We start from the raw sequence: 13,043 nt of genomic DNA, 5'->3' as shown, positions 1-13,043 counted from the left end.
CCCCCCCCCCCCAGAGGGATGCCTTTTGGTAAGATTTCCTCGGCTATGCCAAGTGTATACCCAGGAACTCTGTGTGTGTGTTTGCAATTCTTTTTCTTTTGTGTAGTGCTATATAGCCAACCTGCAGTTTGTGCATTTATCATAGGCAATCTTAAAAAAATCTGTAGAAGTTGCATGAAAATAAACAGTACTGTTTGTGAATCTGACTGCTCCTCTTGAATGCAACTAGATTTACAGTGTATGGGCTGTTTGGGCTGGGTTAGACCTATAGTGACGGCCACTAATCCGCAGTATTCATGAATCTGACAGCTTGTTTTGAACGCAACCGGATTTACAGCATGTGGGCTGTTCAGGTGTCCAGGTCAGACCTATAGTTACAGCCCCATTTGGCACACCTATTCAGGGATAAGTCCAGCCACCCCTAGCCCCTCTAATCTCTGAGGACCAGCTAGAATTAAAGGGGATTTATCTCTTACCAAATTTATTCTCACCCTAAATGCAACACCAGCTAGAGTATATACATTGCCTGTGGCTTTTTTGCTTATTGATATTAAAATATGCTACGTAAGGATTGCAGGTTATGCTTAAGTTTAATTCACCGAGAAGGTGAGAAAACAAACTAGATCAAATGAGAAAATACAAACTAGATTTTTGACTTAATATACTTATGTGTCTCTTAACAGTGAAGGAAACCTATGCCTAAACGTCTTGAATAAGTTGTTTAGACTAAAGCAAAAGGCATGCACCAGAAGAAATGTTGATTCATTTCTTGGTAGCTGTTCTAATATAGTTTTTACCCTCTGTGATGACTAGTTTGCTCTAGAGAGAGTCACGGCCCTTGTGGTTTTGTAAGCAACTTGAAGTGAAGGTATTTTCAGATTACTGGAACAAATTAACTGTTTTCTAGGTCCACTAAGAAATGTCAGAGTTGGTCAGTGTGTACCATTTGTACTGAGCAGTACTGTGTATTTGCTAATTAGCTCCTATGTCTTCTGAAAGAGACTTATGACAACTGGTATTTGGAGGGGAGGCAAGCTATCCTCCAATAAGGTGGAGACTCATACTTCAAAAGGAGTAGTTGCCAGCAAATTATAAGTATCCCAGATACTATTCTAACCCACATTCTTACAGCAAATTTTAGTACTTTAGCTGCTTTCTGCTTAAAGACTTAACTAATTTAGCTTTCTGTTCTGATGGACAAACTAAAATGCCTCAATCTCTTTTAAAGAATTTCCTTTGTAATCCAGTGTATTCTCACTAAGTTTAACTTCAGCAATTTTAGGACTAAAATCTTAAAACGCTTGAAGGACTGTGTGTCAGTTCCCACGTAACAGTCCATTTCTTACTATGATGTTTTTTGATACATAGCTGATTATTGTTCTCACTCCTGTTTGACATTACACACTCTCATTGTATGACTCACTTTGAGAATGGATGCTACTTGTTGGTTTAGAAGAATAAGAGAACTCAAATGTCTTTAAATGTTGTTTCCTGTGTTTATCCTTCAGCTCTTAACTTGGATTGTCCTTCAGCCTTTGAACGTTGCAAGACCTAAAACTTCTTAAATTTACGTGCTGCTCACAGCAGACCTAGAGTTACAGTTCTGGCTAACCTTTCCCTTTGTTTGACAAAAGAAAATGTTTGTTAAATTAAATACTACGTTTTTGCTTGGCTGTTCTCTAATGTTGTCAGCTTAAATAATTTTAAGTTGTCTTTAAAGTTGCTAATTTTGGACAAAATTCTCAAGGCAATAGCACCATGGACTTCTAATAAGCTTCACCAACGTGTGTTTCTGTCAGTATAGCAGCAGAAATAAAGTACATCATTGGTGTTTGTTGTCAGTGAAAATAAACACAGGCTAAATATCAGCATCCAGTACAACTTCTGGTGTGGCCCAAGGGTTACTGTTACGCAAGATCAACACTTTCAGTCAACCGAGTGCCGTGAACATGTTTTTTATGTTTTATATGTGCAAGAGATTGACACTCAGAGCCATTCCCTTCCTTAGCTCATGATTCAAAACCAGCTTAATTCCCTTTTTCACCTTGATCTCCTTCTGGATATGTAGTGTGGGTTTCATATTGGTATTTTCTGCTATAACAGTCTAAACTGCTCTCATTTGTCTTCATAGAATCATAGAACAGTTTGGGTTGGAAGGGACCTTAAAGATCATCTAGTCTTCATTTTCTGTTTCCTCTTTCTCCCTTTAAATGGGTCATGTTAAAATCTGTCTCCAGAAACTTGTTTGAATTGCCTCTGTCTTAGCTTAGTGCACTGTTACTATGGGGGACAGTCCCTGTAGTAATGTACACATACTGTAACTGCCCCACTGGGCTCTATAACTGCTGTAAAGTAAGCAGAAGTTGAGGAGAAGGAAAACAGAACTGAAAGTAGTGTTTTGAGCAGTTTTGGAACTTGAAGGAACAGGATTCACTGTGAACCTTCCTCACAGTTACATACCTTTCAGTCTAAAACACATGGCTGGGAAGTGATTTCTACCGGTTGACAGTGTTATGCAAGAATGGTAACTCTGTTTTTTGACTCTTCATATTCTCAACTGTAATATCAGTGATGTACTGTCATCTGAATTACTCTATTACCATTTGTGATTGCAGGACTTTAACTTTTCATTTTGATTCTTGCATGGTCCTAGTGTAAGGATGCTTTTGAGTTTAATGCCTCTTTTACCGCCTTTCCAATTCCTGAAAATTCAGCGTTCAAGTTAGTCCTGTAATGAGGACAAAATTCTTGTTTGTGTTTCATAGTCTTGTCTTTGTGTGCAGTGGTCTTATATTTAACTCGTGATTAAAAATGTGAGGCAGCCTAAGGCAGGCATAAAGGGTTTTTTCAATCTTATATTACTAACTTGTTGAATTCTTGGCAAGGATTTCCAGCTTAAAACAATTGCACTTTTCTGAATGCATTTCTGTTGTATGAAACATCCTTAAATGTTTTAATGTTGTTGGGAAATAACATTCCCTGTGGTCTCCAGGATGGTTTTGACTGAGTTATAAAATGAAATGGGAAATTCTCTTTTTCATCTCCACACTATGTCTTTATACCTATTCTGCAGTTTACAAAAACATATTGTGTTGTGCAGTAGTAATGGTTTAATTCGGCCATGAAAAGATCAGTAATAAAGGCAGGTAGCTAATGCAAGCTTAGAATGGCAGGATAGCATCAAGTTAGGAGTAATGCAAACAATAGTCTCTTCACAGGATATTATGTTTACTCAGTGACCTGTGAGAGAACCGCTGTAGAAAACCATATGCAAGTCAGTAATCAGTTTATATATTCCTTGCAAATTCTCTCCAAATTTACTTTGTTATGACAGACCAAAATGTTGCATGTAGAGTGTCATCTGGAGAGTGATACTTTTTCAGGTTTTAAGTGTGTTGTCTTCTATTTTTAAAAAATTATATATCCATTACATGTGATACAAGGTTTCATCAGTATTTATTGTGGGGTTTGGTATAGCTGTTAAAAAAGATATGGCTGACTACTGTGGTGAAGTTTGTAGTGAACGATGAAGCTCAAGCCTATTTTTCTGGAAATGGTAATTTAGCAGCCACTTCTTTATCTTGTGCAACAATATTGGTGGCTCTAGTACAGATTGGATGGCAAAAAGGACTATGAGGAGTACCAGGTGGATGGCTTAATAGATGTTGGTGTGATCACAAGCATTTTTTTCTGGATTGGGGATTTGCTGGACTGGATTGGGGCTTTATTCTTGCAAAAAATTGAGTGACCTGGTTATCATCAATTTATGGAGGAAAGGGAACTACCTCCATAATAGATAGTGCTTGTCCTAGTTGAGCTAGGATAGGGTTTCCCCAGCAGGGGGAAGGAATTTCCAGACAGGTTATTCAATACCATGCTGATGTCAGGTCTGGCGTTAGAGTGTGGGAAGCTTTCCTTTGTGGCTTTGGTCGTGGGAAGCACGCACAGTGGGCTGGCTGTGTTCACTGCAGTATTTCTCTGTATATCTTTTGTCTTGTTTACTGTTATTACTGTTAATTGTTGTTATTACTGCTATTGTTGCTCATATTGTTTATTACACTGTTGTATTAAATTTCTCCTTATTTTAACCCCGGGTTTGTGCCCTAGTCGGTCCAAGGGTGGGGGAGGGACAACAGCAATGTGATCTCCAGTCCTGGCAGGGCCTAAACTATCACAGTGCTGTACCCTGCTGACCCTTTCAAGCCAATATTGAGTTGTTCAGCAAGTTGGGTAAAGTAAACCCTCTATGAAAAGGGCTTCTTTCTTGATTGTTGTTTATTTAAAAATTTATGGAAGTAGGTAGTGGGTAGCAAACAGGAGTTCATTACAAACACTTTCTGATGTTGTGAATTTAAAAACAAATAAATCAGTAGGTAGTATGCGAGATCTACATTTGTAATATCTTAAATTAGATGTATATGTTAGGAAAGAAATACTTTGCAAGTCACATAATATTTATTTTATTAACTTAATCTCTTAATGCCTTGAACATGAAATGGTTGGATAGGGTAGCTACCCAGAAGCTGAAGTCAAAAAAACTGCTCCTCTCCTCTCTTTCAGAGTGATTGAGCAACTTGGTGGTAAACAGCTGGTAATGAACCACATGCATCATGAAGACCAACAAGTTCGTTATAATGCACTACTGGCTGTGCAAAAGCTGATGGTTCACAACTGGTATGTGAAGATTATTTAACGTATTACTAACAATAAGAAATATTTGGTGTGGAGAGAATATTCAAGACAGTAGATTTAAGGGGGGAATAACATTTTTATGCAGTAATACTCTAGTTAAATGATATGAGCAATATAGTGCTGATGTGTAAGATCTTAGCTACGTTTTCTGTATATTTTGGTTGTAGTTGAATTGAGTAGCTGCACCTTACGTGATTGAATGTCATATGAGTAATTAACTCGAACAATATATTTTAACTTATTTGAACTGCTTAATATTTAATCTGAGCTGTAATTTTAGGCTTGTACTTGTTCAAGTTGATGTTCTTTGCTCTAGTCCTTTCCCTCACTCTACACTGTTATTTTTCCGTTGCCATTTTAAGGGACGCAAGTACAACTTATTGAGCTCCTGGGGTAGCAGAAGCTTGTGGGCTGCTTGGTTAGTTGAAAATTACTTGCTGATACCTCCTTCATCAGTTGCTGAGAACAGCATTTGAAGTGAGGTTCTTATTTCACTGTTTGTTGACTAGCTCTCTAATAAAATTCCAAAACCCCTGAAGTCCTGGTGTGTTCTGCCACAGAACTTGCTGGTGGGTAACACTGCCTTTCCAACAGCACTGAAGGGCTGAAGTTCTGAAAAACTTTAGTATTCACACAACAACTTGGTGCAGCTTGCCAAACTAATCAGATATGCTAAGCAGAAAACATGGAGAGTTAAAAATACTAATTAGGGATTCTTAATATGATTATTAATTATGATTTTACCAAAGCTCATATTTCTAATTTGGCATTGCCTTAGAGAAAGATAAAATCCAACAGTATGTCTCAGTACATTGGAACAAAGATTTTGAGATACAAACAACTAATTTAATTTTGAACTTAAACAACCTTTTATTTCTGAAAAGCTTGGTGCTTGGAAGTACCTGTAACTTTTGACAGTTTTCTCGCTTCTGACACAATGTGATCTTTTTAAAAGGCTGAGTAGTGATAATGCTAACAATGTGAAAGTGGTAGGGGAACAAGGTTTATCAAGCACATTCTGACAGGTTAAGTCATCTACTTGCTGTAGGAGACAAGCTAGCCAGGCTGACAGAAAGCTCCTGTCCCCTCTCCTTGCAGTATATCTTCTGTAAAACAAAGCAACTTTCCCCCCTTTTCTTCTAAAGAATACAGGGTTTTAACTGTCATGCACGTTACATTCCTTTTATCCTGCTTCCCCCCTCTCTCATACTATGGGAACCTTGTACAGCAGAGAAATGCTAGACATTTAGATAACCTACTATGACAAATCCAGCATTCTTCACCTGTAGGGAGGACTTTGGTAAATAACACTGAATTTCTGAGTGTGTGGAGATGGAGACTAAATGTGTGGTCATGTGCAACCTAATTTTGGGTCATTACTGTAAATTACACTCCACCCGACTTGAAAATTTGGTGATATGCTGCTTTTCTCACTATGTTATTCTGATACGTTTGAAGCATTCTGAGTATTGTAAATCAGCTATAGCTAAATAGAGATTACACTGTGGAAGGCTTAGTTAATGAAATTACCTGCTGGAGGAGGGGACAGGTCTTAGTTCATGTGTGTTCTGATGTCTTGTAAGTTTGGTAATAAAAATCTAAAACTCTGGTCTTTCTCCCACACAAACTTCACAGGTCGTAGAAGTTTTCCAGGATGCGTAACCTGGCTTTTTCCCATTTTCAACTTAAGCCTCTGGGACACGTTGTCCTTGGCTCGTATTTGCCAAAATAGCGTTCCCCCTGGAATGGACATCAGATAGAGTGAGCTAAGGAAATGACACATCGTTTGTATGTGGGAAGCTAGATCTGTCTTTGTATAGATCTAGCTTTCGATGTGTGTCATGAGCTCTTCTGTTTCATAGCTTGTATGGTGAGAAGAGAGAGCCGAGTCCCCTGGTGGCTGCACAGCGCAGTTAAAGCGCCTACTTATTTAGCTTTGCTTTGTCATGAGATGGATTACTTGGCAACTTCAAGGTTTTGCTTACCTTGCTCTTCAGAGCTGGGAAAGCAATAAGCATTTTACTCCTTGCTTCCATGTGTTTTGGAATTCCAGTTATTGCACTTAAAGCAGTTTTTTTTCCTTGAATTTGATTGGCATGGAACAACTCTGCATTGCTATCTGACGCACATGTATGACAGAGGTAGTCAGGCTCTTCCTAGATCTGGAGGCTAACTGAGAGAAGGATTGGAAAATAAAGGTTTGCTTAGCCAGACTGAGGCTTGGTACAAGTGCTGTGCATGGAGCAGCAGAGCAAGGAAAACTTATGCTACCTGAACAAAGGGAGTGTCATGGGGCAGCTGAAGTGACATTCTGCTTAAAATTCAGCTGTATCATTAGACTGCTAATAACTCATCTTGGAGACAACTAACTCCTAAGTAATTTCAATAGTTCATTACAGGTGGCTCAACTGGCTTTTCCTTGGGAGGTTTAAAGTTGGGGAGAAACGGGGAGAAATCAGACTGTCAGGCATTCTGTTAAATAGTGAAGCTAGACTGGCAGAAGCAGTAACTGCTGTCAGCTTTTCAAATCAGGTAAGTTCAGGTGAAATATTCCAGTTTCATTTGCAAGTTAAATGATCATGCACTTGATGAAACAGGGAGAAAAGGTACCGTTTTAGCATCACTTAATGTCTTTAAATGGTAATTAATCCTGTGTTTTAATCTCACTAGAACTGTGTTAGTCATGGCACCCCAAGCTGATGGTGAAAACCTGTTAATGGCAAATGGGGGAGTTTAGCATAGCAATAATGGTACAGATTTTTTTGTGTGTCCCACTTAATTTCTGCTTTAACTATGTATGAGAAACATCCTCTCCTTAGTCCTTGTCTTTGCTGGTGTTCAGAGGAAATATCCAACTTGACCATTTTAGTATTAGGAACTGTTTTGGGGAACCTAGTGCTGGTTGGAGCAATGTTATTAATGATGCAGACTTCAAAAGAATCAAATCATTAAGTTCTAAACTGACACCACTTACATATATCACTTTAAAGAAATCCATTATGTTAATCTCTACAGATGAAGCAGGTGCCTTTCATGTGCATTGTGGCACAAGATTTTACTGAACTTCAGGGAAAGGATGTTGTGACTAAAAGCACCTGCAGTGAGAAGCCCAAGTTCCTTCTATGAACAACGGAGAGAAGCAGGTTGCTTTTTAGGGCAGTGTAGAACAGCTTCAGTCCCTGAAGTTGAGCAGTGGGAATAATCTTTTGTCTTTGATTTGTGAACCTATAGTCTCTTGGTTTAATTCTAAAGGGTCTAATTCCAACATTCTATCACTTCACTAAAATAGGAGCTAGATGAAGAGCTAGATGAATTCTAGATATTCTGTACTTACCATGTAATTTATTCACGGTCTTACTGGTCATCTAGAACATTGTGCATTAGTTTCCACCACTTGCTTGTCTTCTAGCTGTGCTAGGCCTGGAACGCTTGCTCATGATTCATGTAGTAAGTACAGCATGTTACTTGTTTTCTTGCTCTGTCAGCAGCAGTGCTGTTGGGAGTTGGGGGCCAGAGGTCAGAAATAAAAGAGAATTGTGACAATGTTCAGTCTAGCTGACGTGCAGAGATGGATCATGTGTGCTCTTTGTTCAAGTGAATGTAAAGTGCAGTGGCTTAACCTCTATAGCTCAAATATTCAGTATTCATGCAAAGTGCTACTGAAACCAAAGTGGATCTGATTGCAAACTTGTTTGTTTTTCTGCTAGCTGAGTCAGCGTAATGGCAGAACTCGTAGCATCTTTTGGCAGTTGCTCCCATTGACTAAACTACCAACCTCTGTTGCTTCACCTTTCTGTTTATGCTGTAGTAGTGAGCTGCTGTTAGGGAGAGATGGCATCTCTTTACCTCTGGGCTCAGGTGTGATGCCTCATCTCTCCAGGATCCCTTCACCTGTGCAGGCTCTGACCTACAAACTTCCTTTAAACTGGCAGACTTTTAGAAAAAAATGCTATTCAGTGAATTGATACCAACAGGGAGAGTATGAGTATGTTGGCAGCTGCTAACAATTGGAGTTAGGATGCATCACTGATGCAGAGGTAAAATTAATAAACGGCATACTGAATGAAGCAACAAATTCAGATAAGCTTTATATGATTTTCAGAGTGCACATCCCAGACAAAATTACGTGCTTTCTATTAAAATTACTAGTTATGCAGAGACATTAAAAAAATCTTAAAACTGCTTAGGATTTGTGGTGTGCTGTATTTAGAAGCTGTTGTTCTACAGAATTAGCATTGAATATTCAGTATTTGTCCCTAATCTTCTTTGGTATAAACTTTGTTGTCCAAAGCCCACGTATGTCCTAAGATATTTTTTTTTTTTTTTTTTTTTTTTTTTTTTTTTTTTTTCCTGTCCCAACACTATAGAGTAGGCTTAAATCTAGGTAACAGTGCCTACGTGAGAATGCAATTAACTGTATGTATTTATCCTGTTTCTTAGCCTTCATCATCAATAGAGTTCCTTTTTAGTGGTTAACAGAAGTAACTGCAGGTACTCATTTGACATGGGGAAGCAGGATAAGAGCTTTTCTGTTGTCCTTGGACTTAAACCTCCCACCTGCAAATGAATGAAATAAAAGGTTTTGTAGGGAAGGTACTGTACTATCTGCCATGTATCTGCTGTACTATCTACTATCCTTAGAAGTTGAGTATGTCTGTTAAAGCACTAAGTACCTACAATACCTATGCTACTGCTCTGCCTGCTCAGAGACTTTTGTTGAATACATGTGGTGTGGTTGGATTTCAGTAAGCTGTGAGCATGGATCTGAACCAGTGTAACCTATGCAATAGTTGTACTCTTACAGGTTGTGAGCTTGATTAATTTTCCAACTTCTAAGTAATTGCCTAGGAATTTCATATTCAGAATAGTTCATGTATGCTTTAAGCATAAATAACTTTGCAGGCTTGTGATGCTGAGCAGAGCCATGTGTGCAGCAAGTGTCGGTTGGTTCCAAGGCTGTGTGTCAGACAATAGAATCTGTACATGCATGTAGGTATGAAACAAGGACAAAAAATACTTAAGGAGCATGAGGAGGTTTGAGTTTGGAAGCCCTTCCATAGTTCCTGGCTGTACTTTTGGATGGCTGTCAAAATTTGCTTATTTTGGTGGTACAGCTTTGAGTCCTGCAAAACCCCAAGAGAGCAGCTCATTTCCTTCTTTGCCATCAGCAGTTTCTACTTTGAGGGTAGTAATCTGCCGATTATGATCAAGAGTCATACCTACTGAGTGCAGCCCAAGCATTAAAATAGTGTGATTCTGCAGCAACACCTGATAAAGCTGTGAAGGAAGGTGCTAAATCATAACATATGGCTCAGCATACAAATTATGTGTCACTTTCTTTGCTAGTGCAGTTTGAAGTTAACATGATACTTTATAGGAATTATTTCTAGATACTTAACTTTAAAACTGAGAAAAGTGCTGTTGGGTGGTACGGTTGTGATGCTCATCTTCATTGTGCAATAGGAGTTGTAATGCATAAGGACTAGCTGTTCAACAGGACAGTAAACTGAAAACTGTTTTTTGAAACAAGAAAAATAAGAGTAAGATTTGCAATAAGGACTGATTTTTTTTTTTTAATAAAGAAAAAGTGCATACTGTAGATTTGTGGGTTTTTTTTAAATGGCTTTATTCTGAACATTATTTCTCTGAACTACTTCTAATGCTTAACTTGTGAAGGTTGAAATACCTGTGTAGTGAGAGAAACTGTGGTGCTAAGTGTACAATCAGCAATGGAAAAAACGCCTACATTTCAGAGGTCCTGGAACCTCTCTTTCAACTGATACAGTGGTACAATTACTGAAGTTTATTTTCTGGAACAAGGAACAAGCCAGATACTACTAATAGTCCTCTTTCAGCTTCTTTGAGGTTCGCTGAAGTGTTGAGCTGCTTTCATAGGAGACAGTGAAAAATTAGAACAGTTCAGAAGAATTGTGCAGTATTTTTCCATAGAATTTAGACATTGTTGCTCAAGACAAATGCTAATAATTGGGTGTGTGTTGTGTGTGTGTGTTCCAGTGTTGAGAGAATAGGTATAATATAAGTGACTTAGTGCACTTCCAAATACAGGTCAGGAAAACACTATAAAGAAAGAGTTGGTATACAGTGGTCCTGCCTTGAATATCTTTTCTTTCTTTCAGCTTGAACATATAGTTCTTCAGTTGGTGTCTGTTTTGCTAGCCTGTGGGTTAAATTGCTGGTATGTCTGTCGGTTATTACTTGTGCTTATGCAGCTCGGTTATGGGAAGAGATTCTTTTACTTTGCCACAGCTTCTAAGATGTATATTCGGCAAGCAAAATCTGTGTACCTTGTGGGTGTTCTGTAACAGTTGCCAGGACTTCTAAATCCTACCACTGGGCTTTTTCTTCTTCCAGACAGTTTTTTTGATACTCAGTTTGTACCTTATTTTCAGAGATGTAGATGATGGGTCCCTAAAGCTTAGGTACTCCTGTAGCAGCTCCAGTTGACTGTTGATGGTAGACGTTATTTGAATGAGTAATTCTAAACTTAAAGCTTTTCTCTCTTTCTCCATACTTCCCACCACTGTCCTACTCTCCACTCTCAAGAATGTTTCTTAATCTAATTTTTTGTTGTATTTCAGGGAATACCTTGGAAAGCAGTTGCAGTCAGAACAACCTCAAACGGCCACTGCACGGAGCTAAACATTTCCATCATTTCATGCTTATAACTGCAGTATGTTTGTCTTTAATATCAAGGAAACACTGAAATCACATGTTCTTTGCCTGCTATTAGTGCATAAACTTTCCAGCTTTCCTCCAGTGTTGTTGGCTTAGTAAAAATTTATTTGTTCAACTAGTTCTCATGATTATGCCTATTAGCTTCCTGTTATATTCTGAATGTATATGAGGAAAATGTGGCTAATATATTGTGTTTGTTTTATGTATTTATTCTCATAATAAAGAATGTTATTAAAGGATATTCATTCCATGTTAAAATTAGCCTAGAAAAATTGTTTTTGTCTTTTAGTGGGTTATCAGGGTTGTCACTTTCCAAGAAAAACAAGTAGTCCCTACATGTCTCCAGACAAATTAATAAAGCTTTGACTTGGTGTTCTGTAGGAAATGCGGTAGCCTGAGAAATGTTGATTATCAGTACTAAAATATATAATAAGTCTCAAGATAATATTAAAACTGTATATAAAAGCAAATCTATGGGGGTTTTTTGGGGTGGGGTTCTAACTCCTCTCGTGTTAGAAACTACATTTAAAAAAATCTGGACATGAGAAGAGGAAAAGGAAACAAATACTCCTCTAATGGAAGAAAAGGTCAAGCTGTGTAACAGTGTTAATGCTGTAGATCAGAGGTCAACTTGTGGGGTTTTTTATGAATAGCAAGTGTGCAGTAACTGATGAACTTGGAATTTCATGGAGAGCTTTTGTTCTTGAGAATACTTGTAAATGTTGGGGTTCTGGTGTAAATCTAAAATCCATCGTATTTCCTTTATATTACCCAAATAATTTGGCTATCTTTCCAGTGTTTTGTAGCTCATGATAGTTACAAAGATCATCAGTAAGTCAAAGATGATATTGGATTGGCATGTGAGAACAGTCTTGTTGCATATATAGAAGCTTGGCTCAAGGCACTTACAACACAACAGTTAATATTCTTGTGGTTCATTTTTAGAATGGAAAAAAGAGATGAGAGAACATGACAATCTCATCAGTAGTCTTGTATGGTGCAAGTCTCTGATGAAGCTTAGGGTACTTTGTCATCAAGTGAAAAAACAAATTGGAAAAATCTTTCTTGCTGAGTCTGGAGTGTTTTATATATAACTAAAATTTGACTACTCTTGCAGTGGAGAGAAGACTTTTAAGGGGTGCCAGTTTGTAATGATTTCTTGACCTGGTTAATTAAAACTGGATTGTGTAGATTAATGACTATTGCTTACTTCTGCATATAGGAGGCATAAGCTTTGACACTGATTCGTAAGAATCTGACTATTCATAAGAATAGATGCTGAAGCCTGAAAAGAATTAAACTAACTTTAGTTGGAGTGAAGGTTATCTGATGGATCTTATCTCAGTGTTGGGAGAACAAGAATGCACCTATGCTGCCAGTTTTATCTTGGGTCAGTTGAATGCTCTTTAAATAAATCTGAGTCTTTCCTACTTTTCACACTTCAATTTGTACCACTGATGGTGTCAGTGCATGAATGGGGTTCTCTGATAGTTAAACTGTGGGACACACATCCTGTGCGTTTTGGCTACTTGGCAAATGATCAGTCCACTGGACCAGGTAAGATTTTGTTTGAAGTATGGCCCTTTGAAATGCGTGCTGAGTGAAAACTGAATTCTTAGTGCCAAATGTCTTGCTCTACAAGTCAGATTCTTGTG

General features: G+C 38.1%; 1 protein-coding gene across 1 annotated transcript in view; it reads left to right on the top strand.

The window, feature by feature from the left end:
* The window catches only part of ATP6V1H (ATPase H+ transporting V1 subunit H), a 59,346-nt gene extending 47,169 nt beyond the window's left edge, over positions 1–12,177 (top strand). The window contains exons 13-14 of the mRNA XM_026842463.1: positions 4,561–4,674; positions 11,292–12,177. Coding sequence (XP_026698264.1) covers positions 4,561–4,674; positions 11,292–11,352 — 175 coding nt within the window. The 3' untranslated portion in view covers positions 11,353–12,177. The remainder of the gene's footprint in view (positions 1–4,560; positions 4,675–11,291) is intronic.
* Positions 12,178–13,043: the final 866 nt, after the last annotated feature.

This window comes from Athene cunicularia (genome assembly GCF_003259725.1).
Source record: "Athene cunicularia isolate RWA chromosome 2 unlocalized genomic scaffold, athCun1 chr2_part1, whole genome shotgun sequence".
Lineage (NCBI taxonomy): Eukaryota > Metazoa > Chordata > Aves > Strigiformes > Strigidae > Athene > Athene cunicularia.
This window is presented reverse-complemented; position numbering and strand designations above follow the sequence as displayed.